Below are 18,664 nucleotides of genomic sequence, written 5' to 3'. Positions count from 1 at the left end.
CATTTTTGATCTTATTTATTTTATGAAAAAACAAACCAAAACCCAAGAAAATTCCAATTTTCAAAAATTACTGTGTAAATTTTCAGTTTCCTGTGTAGTTTTGTTTTTCAAAAAAAAAAATTAGACTGAGATAAAAGTTTTCCATTTAAAATTTTATTTCAATCAAAAATTGTTCAGCTAAACCCTTCTAACCGCAGGTACTAGTCTCCCCTTTTACACTGAGTTGCATATATGTATTTTTAGAACAAATGTTTCAGTTTTGCTTAAGAGAAAGAGTGAGCCTGCTAGCTAGTTCTCTAGCTAACTGTGTGGATGAGACAGAACAAACCTGTGGGTAAAGAGAGAGATTTTTGCTTCAGCCCTCTACGTAAAACAAATTTTAATGTGATGAATAAACAGCTCCCTTTTGTTTATATATGTATTTTGTGAAACTCAGTTTTAGTGTTAGTTAAAAGTGAAGTATTGACTGAAATTTTCTATTCACAATAAGTATAGCGCAGCAGGTCAAGCTTATTCCATACTGCTCTGCCAATACATCTTAAGTAATAACTAGAATGCCAGCCTACTAGGTGGGAGAACATTTCAGCTTCTCTGCCACTGATTTCTGGGCTTTTCAGAACACAAGATGAGGCATACTGTTCTGTATGAAGCCAACTGGCAGCTGAATATTTGTGGGCAGATCTTTAGCTAGTATAAACTGTCAGCGCTCCACTGAAGTCTGTGGATCTGCTCCGTAACACCCAAAGCTTGCTTGGAAACAGCATTTAACTGCATTTATGACAGTACTTAAAATATCAGTTTTTTGTGTATTACTACAGGTCTGATCCTACACCACTGAAGTCAATGCTACCTCTCCCATTTGTAACTGGTGAAGAAGTAAGCCCTTATTTGATTGTGTCAGGTATTTTTGTGCAAGAAAAAAAGAATAAAAATGACTGTAGATACTTATGTTACAATAATGTTCTCGCTTAGACCAGAATGCTGCATTTTATATGCTATAATCATCAAGATGCAGCCAAACAAATTGTCCTGGAGGAATTTATTTTCACTTTATCGCACCACAGTGGAATCCTTGCATTCAAATTGGTACTTTTGTACACTTCTAGTTTCATACTGAAAGTCAAAATGGAAACTAAAGATTAATCAGGTGGAACAGGTTGAGAACCACTTCTGTAATTCAGCAGACAAAAACAAATCTCTTCCAATTACTGCTTTTCAGAATTATCATCAGGTGGTAGGAAGATTTGTCTATTTCACATGGAAAGAATATGAGAAGAACTTTCAAAAACTACATTTCACCTCTGACTAATTAAATTATAGGCTGTTCTGATGAGACAGAAGAGAAAAAAGTAGGTTACCAGAAACAGTACTTGATCAGAATAAGAAACAGGTTCTCTGGAGACTACAGGAACAATCACACTTTCAGCCATAGTACCTTCCTCACAGTAACAAGAACATTAATTGAAGTGCACAAAGTAAACGAAACATATAGGAGTGAACCATCTTTTGGAACAAAGACAAGCTGTTTGTTGGGTGGAACCCCATTCACAGACAAAGTAGAATATGAACCCATACTGATGGTCTTAGAACAACGCTGCTCCTTAAGAGTCAAACAGCCTATGTTACACTCTCAGCTAAAGCAAGCTCTCAACAGACCACTGCCATGTGCTCAGTAGACCTCAGGTAGTCCACAAATCACAGCTCAGGAGCTACTGCAGAGAAGATCAAGAGGAGGAGTCTCCTCTGTTCTTCTCACCTGTCCCCTCTAGAGCTCTCCTCTATTTCAGCAAGCTCTATCTCTGGGGTTTACTGCAGAGTAACGGTACTGCTATTCATAAACTAGGATCTGGTACTGCAGAGAGTCATAGAAAACAAGCTCTTCCAAAATTTCTCCATTTGTGCTCATTTCTTTTCTGTGATTTGGTCAACAAGCCACTGACCCACACAGAAAGCACTCTGACCCAGGAATGAAGAGGGGCTATTTCCTGGTGACAGCATTTACCTCTGTGCTATTGTTTTTTAAATTGCAGAGTAGTAGAGATTAAATAGGAAGGAAGAAGGTGCCACTAAAGGGCATGAATATCCTTCAGTTCTCTTGGCCTGCATTCTGCCTCGCTGTAACAGAGGGAAAATACAAGTTGGGAACTGGATTTACAAAATCACAGAAAACAAATCAGCAAGTCAAACTAAAAGAAACAACAACTATTTTTCAATGATTGCATAAAAACAAGCAAAGCTATGGAGGAAAGCCACCATGCATGAATGCGATGAAAAAATACAAACCCAAACCCAAAAGCTATCTCCCCATCTTCACCATGAGGATGCTCAAAAGACTATCATTCCACTCTCTGGCAATGAGAGAAAGGATAGAGTTCTGTAAGGCTGGATTAAAAACAAATGTTACCTCTCATGCTCTACAGTTTTAAGTGTTGTCAGAGATACGAAACCCCACTGGATGGATGTTTCAGGGACCTGCAATTTTAAAGAGTCTCACATCTGATTAATTAGTTTGAACACAGCCAAGGTTATTAGGACAGAAGTGTATCTGGAGTGTTCTCAAGCATTCATGGTTTTATGTTAGTTCTTGTATGTAATTGGTTTCCTATGAAAGAGAATACTGTCTTTGAACCAGGTTGTATCAAGGCCTATCCATTCCTTTCCTCTCAGTAAGTCTACTAAGGATCATTTCACATCCACCTTCTCTCCCACTGCAGTTCATCCAATTTATATAAACAGAATTCTGAACATTAAACGGATTTTATATGGTAATAAACACTTCATTGAGAATCATTAAACATGGAATTCAGAGGAAAATCTGAATCTGCAAATTACAAGAAAAAAATGGCACACATCGGGTTTCAAAGACTCAGCTACTTTTTACCAGAGGGGTAGCCGTGTTAGTCGGGATCTGTAGCAGCAACGAAGGGTCCTGTGGCACCTTACAGACTAACAGAAAAGTTTAGAGCATGGGTTTTCGTGAGTTAACTCACTTCTTCAGATGCTGGTCTTCATCTGACCAGCATCTGAAGAAGTGAGTTAACTCACGAAATCTCATGCTCTAAGCTTTTCTGTTAGTCTATAAGGTGCCACAGGACCATTCGTTGCTGCTACTTTTTACCTTAATCCCACTCTTATGACATAAATGGAGATTTCTGTTTGTAATTGCAGTGCAAACACATTGGAACATCCTTCCTTGAAAAAGAGTTTCCCAGAATAAAAAAGATTGCATCGTCTACCAAAAATTAAATGTATATTAATCATTTGGCCACTAATGTGCTGATACCACTGCCATTCATCTAATATTTTTTCATTGTGTCTTTCTTTTCCCACTTGCTTGTATCTATCATCTCTTGTCACACACTTGGACTATAACCTCTTTGGGCCAAGGACCCATTTTTCATTCTGTTCGTAGAGTGTCCAGCACAATAAGGTGCTTTTATGAAAGAGGATCCCATGTGCTTTGGTAACACAAATAAATAAATAAACAAAGAAACTTGCCTGTGGACTGGACATTGTTCTGACAGCATTCAAATCAGATCCTGAGCAAAAAGTGTTTTCGGCACCCTGGATGATAAGGCCTTTCCCATCCTTCCAATTTTCCAATTCAGTTACCCTCTCTTGGAGTTCTAGCATCATAGTGCCTGTCATTAGGGGAAAAACACAAGTGTATCAAGAGGGACATGATCAGAGTATAGCCTTGCTGTACTGCTTGATATTTAAATTGTATACCACTATAACTACTTTCTAGCACTAGGGAACTACTGAACCCTGGAAACACTTAAAACACCTTGAGATACTGGGGTCAATGTCTGACATTATGGTCTAATCCATCAGAAAACTAAAGCACATGTTTAACTTTGAGTGGTTACTTGCAAGGCACTTCCACGTGATTAATGTTAAACATACGTTTTTGAATGACATCAAAGCACTACTCATTTCCCAAGAGAAGTGGCAACATGCATAGCATTTTTGGTAGAAGATGCAGTTTTTGACATTCTGAGGAATTTTTAGTGAAGGAAGGACATTCAACAATGCTTGCATTGTATTTATAGAAAGAATAATTTGACTTCAGTGAAAATACTTGTGCTTAAAGTTAGAGGTTTAAGTGCTTTCCTAAACCAGCCCCCACAGCCAACAGATGAGTGACAAAAAGAGAAACGTACAGGGAAAGTCAAGGAGACCATCAGAAGGAACATAATGATGGTGAAGTGGATCTTCTCTTTCCCCATAAGGAAACTGAACAGTGTACAAGAAGATCAGCACATATATCCACCAAAAGTGTGCCAACTGGTAGATGAACAACCAGAGACCAGGTTATTAGCAAAATTCATTGTTGGTAACAGATGTTGCACATGTGAATAGTTAGTATGCAATAAGCTGAGATGTAAATCTCACAGAGTGCTAGCATCCTCTGCATTAACTATGGATCTGATCCCAGCTACACTGCACTAGAAGTTCCCTCATGCACCTTGGCCTACTCCCAATTTGCAGCAAAGCAGATCAAAGTGCTCACTTTCAAAAACACTCAAATATTATATCATTTCTGGAGTCTAGTTAAATTCTTGTAGCTTGGCTCTTTTTCCTTTCAAAGGTGGTCAAATTAGAATTCAACAAAATGTGTGGGTGGTTGAAATTGGTTGCACTAGGCTTAAACTGATGTCATGAGTACTTGTTTCCAAAGACCATTTCAAGCAGGAGGCTATCAGATCCTAACAAGAAAAAGATAGCAAGGCAACATCCATACTGCCCATCAGCTATTTGCCAGCATAATCTTGCTCCACTTTCTCTTCCAGGAGTTGTTCAAGCATAGAATAAACATTATTCCTAAGAGACAAAACCTCCTCTGTAAAGCGAATGTTAGGCAAACTGTTTTTATGTTTTAGTTGGTTAACAATAGTATGCATTTTATATATACCATACACATATCTGATTATTCAAAGAAGCCAAATATCCAAGTATAGGCTTTTTTGACAAGACTTTTTCAGGGGCAAGGACCAAAACTGACTCTTGTTTATATATTGCTTAGCACAACGGGCAGCAATTTCTTGAGGACTTTGTGTACTACTGTAAGATAAGTACCAGATGCACAAGAGAGCCAAATTAAGGTTTCATAGACAAACATAATTCTGGCATTTCCTTACTCACTGCTTGATTTTGCAACCTTACAAATACAGATTTGTATCTGTAATTTCCTTGTGTTTTAAAAACCCAAATTGAGGCAAAAAAACAAAAATTGTATCTACTGGTATCATCACAGTACCAATACAGTTCATCAGTAGGGCTGGAACCTTTAGCTCCATGACACAAACCTCTATGAGATGCTTGCGGTAGTCAAACAACCGAAAGCAGTAGTAATAGGTTGTCATCCCCTATGAGGGCCAGTATTAGAAGGGGATAAGACACCTGGAAAATGGCTTTCAAAGATATTGGCTGGTACAAGAGGAATGGGAGCACTCTGGAATCTTATGTTTCATTCTAGCCTCTGAAGAGGCGTTTTTTCTAGTGCCTATTAATTCTTCTACTTCCTCACCCCACCTTCTCTGTAAGAAGCTGCTGTCCCAGTCATATCTCTTCCCAATCTCTGACTCCTCACCCCCGTCCCATTCTCCTCACGTAGGTAGGCCAAGTTTGCATTCATCAGGCTTCTCATCCCAGTTCACTTGTCCAGGCATTTCCAAATTCCCCTCCATCTCTTAGATCTTTGTCCCCAGTTTCCTCTCCCCAGCCAGTCAAAGCTTGTCCCTCCTGGATCCTCATTTGATCTGTCTCTCCTGTCTACCCTGGCCTCTGTTCACACCCCTGTCCCCCTGCACACACATACACTATCCATGACACCAGCTCCTCTTCCATTCACTCTCTTCTCCCAGGCTCCTGGTGCAACTTCAGTATCCCCAATCCCTTCGATGATGTCCTGATCCTGTCTCTGTCCAGGAAATCTCAGTTCAACCTGTGTCGCAGCTCCTCATCAGATCAGTCTCCCCTCCCCACACAGTTCCTTACTCCCTCCCCATTGATTTTCAGTCCCAGTTTCCCACACACACACCCTCAGCTGATTTCAATCACCCCTATCTACCAATTCCCAAACCCTATTTCCCTCCTTGGCTCCCAAGTCCTAGTGTCCAGCTCAGTCAGTCCCATCCTCCCTCAACACCAATATCAAAGGCCTAATCCAGTCTCCCTCCACAGCTGTTTTTTGTCCCCTGCACCTGAATCATGCAGCTTCTTCCTCCAGGATGCTTAGGCAAAAACGGGCTTCACTGACAGTACCTTAGAGAAAGCCTTCCTTGCCCTCAGTTCAGACGTCCAGACCCTATATGGCCTGCTACCCAGAGCTGAAATTGCCTCAAAAGTTCGGCTCATCTGAATGTATCAGCATGGTTAGACAGACTCTTTGGGGAATGTAGCTGCTAAAAAAATCGAAGAAAACCAAGTATTTGCAAACTGCATTTTTTATGGCTTATAACTCAGCTAAATTTGGTTGGATTTTAATGGGGGACACCAAAATAGCATATCCTGGCACTTACATTTTAAGTCCCTGCTCAAAAACAGAGGGTCATGAGAGCTTTTCAAAGAAAAAAGTCCAAAACATGGACAAAACAACATTTTCTGTAGCGTCCTTCCTGGTAAGAGATGAATTGTTCTGACTACAATTTTCAAAAATAAAATAAATAATAATAATAATCCAGCCTGAGGCTGACAAGAAAAATTACAAGCAACCCAAAACTGTTGTATAATGGAGAGTGCTGGGAAAACATAATAATAGGTAGAACAATCAGCTCTTCCTATTATAATAGTACATTCCAATGATCAGCAAATAGTGAATTTAAGTGCTGCAGTAACATACTCCATTCAGCTGAACACCAAGGACTGAATTAACACAGAGAATGAATTAATGGTCATCTGACCTCCTTACTCTGAGATAAGGATTTTAGGGACGCTGGTGGGGAAGTTTTGTAACTGACCCCCTGTGTTACCCTACAAGATGATGAGAATCAGAGGGGCAGCCACGTTCGCCTGTATCCGCAAAAACATATGATGACGCATCTGATGAAGTTGGTCTTTGCCCATGAAAGCTTATGCTCCGATAAATCTGATAGTCAATAAGGTGCCACAGAACTCCTTGTTACTACAGGTTGAACTTCTCTAATCCAGCACCCTGAGGACCTTACTGGTGCTGAACAAGAGAATTTGTCTGACCACAGAAGGTCCATATTGTTTAGCACATTACCAATACTTCCACTGCTTATTGGGCTCTTGGAAGACGTTTAGGAGTAAATTAGAGCTAAATAACAGCACAGAACACTGACAGCTAGGACTAATGGCTGTAAACAAACTTTAAGGGGAACACAGGAAACTTAGGAAAATTAGATGTCTGCAAGTCACCAGGGCCTGATGAAAAGCACCCTAGAATACTCAAGGAGCTGATAGAGGAAGTATCTGAGCCTTTATCTATCGTCTTTGGAAAATCATGGGAGACAGGAGAGATTCCAGAAGACTGGAAAAGGGCAAATATAGTGCCCATCTATAAAAAGGGGAATAAGAATAACCCAGGAAACTACAGGCCAGTCAGCTTAACTTCTGTGCCAGGAAAGATAATGGAGCGGGTAATTAAAGAAATCATCTGCAAGCACTTGGAAAGTGGTAAGGTAATAGGAAACAGCCAGCATGAGTTTGTAAAGAATAAATCTTGTCAAACTAATCTGATAGCTTTCTTTGATAGGATAATGAGGCTTGTGGATAGGGGAGAAGCGGTAGATGTGGTATACCTAGACTTTAGTAAAGCATTTGATACAGTCTCCCATGATATTCTTTTAAAAAAACGAGACAAATACAATTTAGATGAGGCTAGTATAAGGTGGGTGCATAACTGGATGGATAACTGTACTCAGAGAGTAGTTCTTAATGGTTCTCAATCCTGGGTCTGTGTTAGGACCGGTTCTGTTCAATGTCTTCATCAATGATTTAGATATTGGCATAGAAAGTACACTTCTTAAATTTGCAGATGACACCAAGTTGGGAGGGGTTGCAACTGCTTTGGAGGATAGGGTCATAATTCAAAATGATCTGGATAAACTGGAGAAATGGTCTGAGGTAAACAGGATGAAGTTTAATGAGGACAAATGCAAAGTGCTCCACTTGGGAAGGAACAATCAGTTTCACACATACAGGAAGGGGAGAGACTGTCTAGGAACGACTACAGCAGAAAGGGATCTAGGGATTATAGTGGACCACAAGCTAAATATGAGTCAACAGTGTGATGCTGTTGCAAAAAAAGCAAACATGATTCTGGGATGCATTAACAGGTGTGTTGTGAACAAGACACGAGAAGTCATTCTTCTGCTCTACTCTGCACTGGTTAGGCCTCAGCTGGAGTATTGTGTCCAGTTCTGGGCACCACAGTTCAAAAAAGATGTGGAGAAACTAGAGGGGGTCCAGAAAAGAGCGACAAGAATGATTAAAGACCTAGAGAACGTGACCTATGAAAAAAGGTTGAAAGAACTGGGCTTGTTTAGTTTGGAAAAGAGAAGATTGAGGGGGGACATGATAGCGGTTTTCAGGTATCTAAAAGGGAGTCATAAGGAGGAAGGAGAAAACTTGTTCTTCTTGGCCTCTGAGGATACAACAAGAGGCAACGGGCTTAAACTGCAGCAAGGGAGGTTTAGGTTGGACATTAGGAAAAAGTTTCTAATTGTTAGGGTGGTCAAACAGTGGAATAAATTGCCAAGGGAGGTTGTGGAATCTCCATCGCTGGAGATATTTAAGAACAGGTTAGATAAATGTCTATCAGGGATGGTTTAGATAGTACTCGGTCCTGCCATTGGGGCAGGGGGCTGGACTCGATGGCCTCTCGAGGTCCCTTCCAGTCCTAGTGTTCTATGATCTATGATAGCCACACCCATGATAAGTGGTCATCCAGCTAATTAAATTTATGTCAGATTATGGATGTTGTCCAAAGACAGTGTGCCAGATTAGAGAAGTTCAACCTGTAGTTTAACGGATGAATAAAAGCCTCCTGGAATGTCAGTCTAGAACCTTTTATGAATATTAAATCAGCTATAATAAACATAACATGCCTATGTTGATATATTGCATATAAAAATTAAGAGAAACAAAAGGTCAGCAAATGCTAGATTCATGGGTACTCATACAACCTTAATTCAGCCACATTGTACATCCTTGATATACTGAATGAGGCAGAGATCCAGTGGGAAATATAGCACATGATTATGTAATTGAAGTCTCTATGCCAGTGGTTACCAAACTTTTTGGCATCACACCTACCTTTTGATTTTTGAGAAACCCTCATGCCCCCCACCTCTTCTTTACCATCATCCAACCTCCCTTTTAAACACAAAATTCAATTTGTAATTTAAAATAAACACAAAAACTTCACACAAAACTGTTATTTAAAATTAAAAATAAGCACAAATAATTTTTCTTGGCCCCTTTTGGTTGCCTGGTGCAGCCCAGCTGGCCAGCTGCCTGAGCCCCATGCCAGCCTCCAGAGCTGCCCTCACCAGCTGTCCGCATGCCTGAAACCTGCGCTGTCAGAGCTGCCCACCCAAGCTCCACAATGCTGGGGACAGCCACCAGCTTTGCTCACCAGCCGCCAGGGCCAGCCGTCCACCTTCCCACCGGCTGCCCAAGGTCTGCACTGCCAGGACCAGTCACCCACGCACCAGCCACCCACCCCAGCCACAGGCCAGCTGCCCGAGCCACCCACTCAAGCCCCACACTGCCAGGACCAGCCACCCACCTGCCATCCTGAGCCACCTGAGCCCCATGCTGTTGGGGCCAGCCGCCCGAGCCCCGTCCTGCCAGGGCCAGCCACCTGCCCACTAGCCCAAGCACCCTGCTGTTGTGGCCAGCCACCCAAGTCGTGCTCTGCCGGGGCCAGTCGCCTGAGCCCCACCAGTCCCACAAGCTGGTCAGCTGCTCGAGCCCCGCAAGTTCTGCGAGCCACCCACCCGAGCCTCTCTGCTGCCCTCCTACAAAGTCAGGCACCCCCAGCCCCCCATCTAACCCTATCCTTCTCCTCCCCCTCCACAACCCACACTCACTCTCATTTACAGGAGGCAGCCAGCTCCATGTGGGTCTTTGCCAGCTGCCTGCTTTTTATAGCGTCTGTGCCAGGTCACCCACGTAAAATGGCAGGGGCTGAGAGCCGGAAGTAAAGGCCAGCTCTTTCTTCAGGTGGGAGGAATGATGTCGGGAATGGGTTGCCTCGCACCCACCCCCTGGAATTTCTTCATGCCCACCCAGGGTGGCACACCCCCAGTTTGGGAAACCATGATCTATACTATGATGCATACACATAAGGGGGCTGCACTGTAAGGCTCAGCAGGTCCTAGAACTGGGGCTACAGAGCTGCCAGGCACCAAATACCTTCATGTTGCCAATCTATAGCTCTCACTCCACTATCCATCACTACCTAAACACAAGCCACAGGACTACCTGCCTCCAGGTGTGTGACAGGCAGTAGCTTCATGTCTCCTGATTCACTCCTCACCTCATCTAACCCCAAAAGGTGTTCCAGAAAGTGCCCAGGCAACAGGGTGCATCTTCTGTAGCTGCCAAGACCAGTCCTACTTTCTGCTCTTAACTCCTGGTTTTGATCTTGGCTTCATTTGGACCCCACTTCCTGACCCCAAACCTGACTTGAACTCCGACTGTTGATACCAACCTCAGTCTGACACTGGACTACTAACTCCTTCCCTAATCTCAGGCTTATGTTGGACACTATGCTGACCATTAATCCTGACATGAATTAAGGTTGCATGGGTAACCTTAAATCTTGCATTTCCTAACGTTCTCCTTATTTTCTAGCTGTAATACCTGCTCCTGCTATGAGGGCTGTTCAGCAGCTCACTGGCATGCCCAGTATTATGGCTATTGCTATGGCTTCTGCAGGGATGTGGGCCGCCTTTAGAATGTGTATGTGATTGTTATTTTTTTGGCATTTACTCACATTTTTCCTGGGGCATGCAAGTGAGAAAAGGCATATGGTAAGTAAGTAAGGATTCCTACCTCCTTTTTAAATATGGCAAATTCAGTCACAGAGGGTTAATGATTTGCCAAGGGTCACACACAGGAAGCCAGTGACCAGGATTACTATCAAGTCCAGGAGTCTTTAAGTCACTTCCTTTTATCATCTAGACTAGAGCATCATCACTAAAATGTCCTGCATCTAAATATGCTAAAATTTATCTGGTAAATACAGGTACAGCTCTTTTCACATGATGACAGACACACTGTTGGTGTTGTTGATACTGACTGATGGAGGCTGGAGGTTTTCAGAACGTAGGCTTTAGTCTGAAAACTCTTTTTTTAAACTAATCCAAGAATAAAAATTATAAACTGCAATTAATTTGCCCAACTGGAAAGCTCCTCAAAGGAGAATCCAGAGTTCTATAATACAGTAGGATCAGACAGACCAAAAGGCTGTATGAAAACACCATTTAGGATGTTTCTAACTGAGTTGAGAATGTTCATCTTTCAGTAAATAAGTTGGTATGAAAGGTATCAAACTGACAGAAGAAGAAAGGGTAGATAGGAGATGTGGGTGATGGAGAACAGAAAGCAAGTGGGAGAAACTGCATTCAAGTTCTCTTTGCACCTCAGTGCCACAATTTAAAAACCAGGTATCATAAAATCACAGAGCGGGAAGGGACCTCAAGAGGTCATCGAGTCCAGCCCCCTGCTTCAAACAGGATCAACCCCAACTAAATCATCCCAGCCAGGATTATGTCAAGCCGCGACTTAAAAACCTCTTGGGATTGAGAATCCACCACCTCTCTAGGCAACGCATTCCATTGCTTCACCACCCTCCTGGTGAAGTCGTGTTTACTAATATCCAACCTACCCGTCTCCTTCTGTAGCTTCAGACCATTACCCCTTGTTCTGCTGTCTGTCACCACTGAGAACAGTTCCTCTCCATCCTTTTTAGAGCACCTCTTCAGGAAGTTGAAGACTGCTATTAAATCACCCCTAAGTCTTCTCTTCTGTAAACTAAATAAGCCCAAATCAGTCTCTCCTCATAGGTCATGTGCTCCAGCCCCTTAATCATTTTCACTGCCCTCCATGAACCTGCTCCAGCACATCCACATCCTTTCTATACTGGAGGCAGGGGGGCCAAAACTGGATGCAATACTCCAGATGTGGCCTCACCAGTGTGGAATAGAGGGGAACAACAACTTCTCTAGATCTGCTTGAAATGCTCCTCCTAATGCCCCCCAGTATACCATTGGCCTTCTTGGCTACAAGGGCACACTGTTGACTCATATCCAGCCTTTCATCCACTATAATCCCTAGGTGCCTTTCCGCTGTACTGCTGCTTAGCCAGTTGGTCCCGATCCTATAATAATGCTTTGGATTCTTCCATCCCAAGTGCAGGACGCTACACTTCTCCTTATTGAACCACATCAGATTTCTTTTGCCCCAATCATCCAATTTATCCAGGTCACTCTGGATCCTAGTTCTACCCTCCAACTTATCTACCTCTCCCCCTAGCTTGGTGTCATTCGCAAACTTGCTGAGAGTGCAATCCAGTCCCTCATCCAGGTCATTAATAAAGATACTGAACAACACTGGCCCCAGAACCGAGCCTTGGGGCACTCTACTTGAAACCGACTGCCATCTAGATACCGAGCCACTGACCACTACCCACTGGGCCTGACAGTAAAGCCAGCTTTCTGTCCATCTTAAAGTCCTTGTAACCAATCCATACTTCCTTAACTTATGTACAAGAATGCTGTGGGAGAATGTATCAAAAGCTTTGTTGAAGTCAAGGTATATCACATCCACTGACTTCCCCTTGTGCACAGAGCCTGCTACCTCACTACAGAAGCTGATCAGATTGGTCAGGCAGGACTTGTCCTTGGTGAATCCAGATTGATTACTTTTGATCACTTTCCCCTCTTCCAAGTGCTCCAAAATGGATACTCTGAGGATCCCTTCCATTATTTTCCCAGGTACTGAGGTAAGTCTGTAGTTCTCTGGATTGTCCTTCTTTCCTTTTTTAACGACGGGCACTACATTTGCCTTTTTCCAATCATCCAGAATCTCTCCCAAGCTCCAAGAGTCTTCAAAGATAACGGCCAAAGGCTCGGCAATGACGTCTGCCAATTCCCTCAGTACCCTTGGGTGCATTAAATCCAGACTCATGGATTTGTGTACATCTAGTTTTTCTAAATAGATCTTAACTTGTTCCTTCCCCACCAAGGGCTGCCCTCCACATTCCCATATGGTATTGTCTAGCACCATAGTGTGGGAGCTGTCCTTGTCTGTGAAGACTGAGGCAAGAAAAACATTGAGTACTTCAGCTTTTCTTACATCTTCTGTTATTCAGTTACCTCTCTGCAGTTCTGATTGTACTTTTGCTGTTCTGATTACTGCCCAGCATTCTCCATCCATATATTTATACTCCTCCACAGTCCATGTGTCCAAGTTTCTGCTTCTCATATGCATCCTTCTTGAGTTTAAGATGACCAAGGATTTCCCTGTTCAGCCAAGCTGGTTGCCTACCATATTTGCATTTCTTACTATGCAGCAGGATTGTTTGTTCCTGGGCCTTTAGCAAGACTTCTTTAAAATATTCCCAGTTCTCCTGAACTCTTTTCCCCTTCATCTTCATTTCCCAGGGGATCCTGCCCATCAGTTCTCTCACGGAGTGAAAGCCTGCTCTTTTGAAATCAAGGGTCTGTATATTACTTCTCACCTTTCTTCCTTTTGTGAGGATCCTGAAATCTATCACCTCAAGGTCATTGCAGCCCAGGTTGCCACACACTTCTATTTCTCCTATCAAAACAAAAAGCAGTCAAGTAGCACTTTAAAGACTAGCAAAATAGTTTATTAGGTGAGCTTTCGTGGGACAGACCCACTTCTTCAGACCATAGCCAGACCAGAACAGACTCAATATTTAAGACACAGAGAATCAAAAACAGTAAGCAAGGAGGACAAATCAGAAAAAGATAATCAAGGTGAGCAAATCAGAGAGTGGAGGGGTGGAGGGGGGGAGGTCAAGAATTAGATTGAGCCAAGTATGCAGACGAGCCCCTATAGTGACTCGCAAAGTTCCCATCACGATTTAAACCACGTGTTAATGTGCCGAATTTGAATATAAAAGCCAGCTCGGCTGCTTCTCTTTCCAGAACGGTGCCATAATTCTTCTTCAGTAACACACATACCTTTAGGTCATTGACAGAATGCCCCATTCCATTGAAATGTTGACTAACTGGTTTGTGGATCTGGAGTGTTTTGATGTCTGTTTTGTGCCCGTTGACCCTTTGTCTAAGGGAGTTAGAAGTCTGTCCAATATACAAAGCATCTGGGCATTGTTGGCACATGATGGCATATATGACGTTAGTAGAGGAGCATGAGAAAGCGCCTGTGATTCTGTGAGTAACCTGGTTAGGTCCAGTGATGGTATTTCCAGAGGAGATATGTGGACAAAGCTGGCAGCAGGCTTTGTTGCAGGGAAAGGTTCCAGGACTGGTGTTCCTGGGGTATAGACTGTGGCTGTTAGTGAGGATCCTCAGGAGGTTGGGAGGTTGTCTGTAGGAGAGAACAGGCATGTCACCCAGGGCCTTCTGCAGTGTAGCATCCTGATTAAGGATAGGTTGTAGGTCTTTAATAATTCATTGCAGTGGTCTCAGTTGGGGGCTGTAGGTGATGACCAGTGCTGTTCTGTTCTTGGCTTTTTTGGGCTGATCTTGAAGTAGCTGGTCTCTGCGTATTCGTCTGGCCCTGTCGATTTGGTTTTTTACTTCTCCTGGTGGGTAAGGCAGGTTTATGAATATTTGGTAATATTTGGTAATAAAGCCGTTTGGAATGGCGATCCATCAACTACATGAAAAAACTCGCCCAGATCCAGACAGACATCATCTTTCTTTCCAAATGAAAGAAAATGGACACTGTACCCAAGGGACTGACAGTGAAAAACACATTACAATCAACACACTACACTGACTACAGTGAACATCTATGCAACACGCTTTCTAAGAAACTGAGGAACCACTTGATCAAAATCCTTTACAATAAACAAAAGATGATCAAAAATGAACTCTCTGAACTTGAAATTATCATCAATGAACAGGCATCCACACAAGACCCCACAGTACGAGGCTTTACCAGTGCCAGACAAGATATTTATAAAACACACTTCCTGTTTCTACAAAAAAGAAAAGAGAATAAATTTTCTTCATTACTTCATTCCTCAGGACACTTCAACCACAATAACAGTAGCTCGACCAACAACATTGTTAACCTTTCAAACTACCAACTCAGCCCAGCAGAGGAGTCTCTCTTATCCTGGGGTCTTTCCTTCTGCCCTACCTCCTCCACGAACTTAATACAATTCTGTGGTGACCCTGAAGCCTTCTTTCGCCGCCTCCGTCTAAAGGAATTTTTCCAGCACACCTATGAACAACAGTCTGACTCTCTCGATCCCCCCACCAACAACAAAAGAAGAAGAACTCTATGTGGACTCCCCCTGAGGGTCGCAGTGAAAGTCTGGACTTCTATGTACAGTGCTTCCGCAACCGTACTCAGGCTGACATTATACACAAACAATGCCAAATGAGACACAATCTCAACTATGCTGAACGCCATGCTGTTCAGAGTCTCAAAAATAACCCAGACATCATAATCAAACCAGCTGACAAAGGGGGTGCTGTTGTCATCCTGAATAAGTCAGACTATGAACAGGAGGCAGCCAGACAACTTTCCAACACCACATTTTACAGACCTCTCTCCGCTGATCCCATTTTGGAATTCCAAAGGAAATTACAACAACTACTGAAGGAACTCCCTGCTGCTACTCAGGACCTCATTCACTCAGACACACCATCTGAGCTGCAGCCTGGATTATTCTATTTACTTCCCAAAATCCACAAACCTGGAAACCCTGGAATCCCTATCATTTCAGGTATTGGCACTCTTACCACCGGACTATCCAGTTACGTGGACTCCCTCCTCAAACCCTATGCCACCAACGCTCCCAGCTATATCCGAGATACCACCAACTTCCTGAGGAAATTACAAAACATCAGAAAAGTTCCTGATAACGCCATCCTTGCCACAATGGATGTAGAGGCTCAGTACACTAATATTCCACATAAAGACGGATTACAAGCAATCAGGAATACCATCCCTGATGCCACCGCAGCCAATCTGGTGTCTGACCTCTGTAACTTTGTTCTCACACACAATCATTTCCGTTTTGGGGACAATTTATACCTCCAGATTAGTGGAACTGCTATGGGCACCCGCATGGCCCCACAATATGCTAATATATTTATGGCTGACCTGGAACAACGATTCCTCAGCTCTTGTCCCCTATTACCATTCCTCTACTTAAGACACATGGATGACATCTTTATGATTTGGACCCATGGTACAGAGGCTCTAGAAGAATTCCACAGAGACTTTATCTACACCCCACCATCAACTTATGCCTCGATTACAACATGCAAGAGATACATTTCCTGGACCCTACAGTACTAATCAAGGATGGCCTGATCAGTACCACACTGTACCGAAAACCTACTGATCGCTATACTTATCTACACCCTTCTAGTTTCCATCCTGCACACGTGACTAGATCCACTGTTTACAGTCAAGCTCTTAGATACAATTGCATTTGCTCTGATCCAACTGACAGAGACCTAAAACTACAAGAACTTTACCAAATATTCATAAACCTGAATTACCCACCAGGAGAAGTAAAAAAAAACAAATCGACAGGGCCAGACGAATACCCAGAGACCAGCTACTCCAAGATCGGCCCAAAAAAGCCAAGAACAGAACACCACTGGTCATCACCTACAGCCCCCAACTCAGACCACTGCAACGAATTATTAAAGACCTACAACCTATCCTTAATCAGGATGCTACACTCCAGAAGGCCCTGGGTGACATGCCTGTTCTCTCCTACAGAAAACCTCCCAGCCTCATGAGGATCCTCACTAACAGCCACAGTCTATACCCCAGGAACACCAGTCCTGGAACCTTTCCCTGCAACAAAGCCCGCTGCCAGTTTGGCCACATATCTTCTCTGGAAATACCATCACTGAACCTAATCAGGTTACTCATAGAATCACGGGCACTTTCTCATGCTACTCTACTAACATCATATATGCCATCATGTGCCAACAATGCCCAGATGCTTTGTATATTGGACAGACTTCTAACTCCCTTAGACAAAGGGTCAACGGGCACAAAACAGACATCAAAACACTTCAGATCCACAAACCAGTTAGTCAACATTTTAATGGAATGGGGCATTCTGTCAATGACCTAAAGGTATGTGTGTTACTGAAGAACAATTATGGCACCGTTCTGGAAAGAGAAGCAGCCGAGCTGGCTTTTATATTCAAATTCGGCACATTAACACATGGTTTAAATTGTGATGGGAACTTTCTGAATCACTATAGGGGCTCGTCTGCATACTTGGCTCAATCTAATTCTTGACCCCACCCCCCACCCCACTCTCTGATTTGCTCACCTTGATTATCTTTTTCTGATTTGTCCTCCTTGCTTACTGTTTTTGCTTCTCTGTGTCTTAAATATTGAGTCTGTTCTGGTCTGGCTATGGTCTGAAGAAGTGGGTCTGTCCCACGAAAGCTCACCTAATAAACTATTTTGCTAGTCTTTAAAGTGCTACTTGACTGCTTTTTGTTTTGATAGTGTATAGACTAGCACGGCTGCCTCTCTGTTACTATTTCTCCTACTAATTTTTCCCTGTGTCTGAGCAGCAAGTCAAGTTTTCCATAGCCCCTGGTCAGTTCCGTCAGAACTTGTACCAGGAAGTTTTCCCCCATATTCTCCAAAAACTTCCTGGACTGTCTGTGTGCTGCTGTATTGGTCTCCCAACAAATGTCTGGATGATTAAAGTCTACCATGAGAACCAGGGCCTGTGATTTGGAAGCTTCTCTTAGCTGTTTGAAGAAACCCTCATCTACCTCATCTCCCTGATCTGGTGGTCTATGGCAGACACCAAGTACAACAGCACCTCTGTTGCTTCCACCTCTAAGCTTAACCCATACATTTGTAAAGGTGTTTTGAGCTGAAAGACACAAGTATATTTGTTTCCAGTGTAGCTGGGATGGACGGAAGAAACAAAGAATAAAGAATAAGAGCAGAGAGGATAGACTGAGCTGACTCAAAAAAGGGCAAGTGTGTTCAAACAGTGACTTTTTCAGTGACTGAAGTTTCTTGTGTTTTCACGTTTCTTATGAAGTTACTGTACTAAACAGCAGTCAACACATCTCAAAAGCCACACTTTCTTATTTTTAACCATTATACAGTTATGGGCATAAATTCTCACAAGGCCATGCAGTTTAAGACTTGAAGGGTCACCTCTTCTGACCTCCTGTATATAACAGACCACCAACCCCACCCAGAACTTGCATACTAAATCCAACAAGAGATATTACATCAGAAGTCAATTAGACCTTCAAAACTCTAAGACATGGGTGTCCAACCTTTTGGCTTGCCTGGGCCGCACTGAGTGAAGAGGAATTGTCTTGGGCCGCATATAAAATATATAATATAGTTTATGTATATAAATCACATAATAATGTTAAAAGTTTACGATCTTGTGGGGCCGCATTACTAGCTGTCCAGGGCCGCATGTGGCCCGCGGGCCACAGGTTGGACACGCCTG

The 18,664-nt window shown here is 42.9% G+C and overlaps 1 protein-coding gene across 3 annotated transcripts in view; it reads right to left on the bottom strand.

The window, feature by feature from the left end:
- The window catches only part of ECHDC1 (ethylmalonyl-CoA decarboxylase 1), a 101,530-nt gene that overhangs the window by 13,927 nt on the left and 68,939 nt on the right, over positions 1-18,664 (bottom strand). For all 3 annotated transcript variants that reach the window (XM_074988777.1, XM_074988780.1, XM_074988778.1), the window contains one exon: positions 3,499-3,641. In XM_074988777.1, coding sequence (XP_074844878.1) covers positions 3,499-3,641 — 143 coding nt within the window. The remainder of the gene's footprint in view (positions 1-3,498; positions 3,642-18,664) is intronic.

The sequence above is a fragment of the Carettochelys insculpta genome, chromosome 3 (assembly GCF_033958435.1).
Source record: "Carettochelys insculpta isolate YL-2023 chromosome 3, ASM3395843v1, whole genome shotgun sequence".
Lineage (NCBI taxonomy): Eukaryota > Metazoa > Chordata > Testudines > Carettochelyidae > Carettochelys > Carettochelys insculpta.
This window is presented reverse-complemented; position numbering and strand designations above follow the sequence as displayed.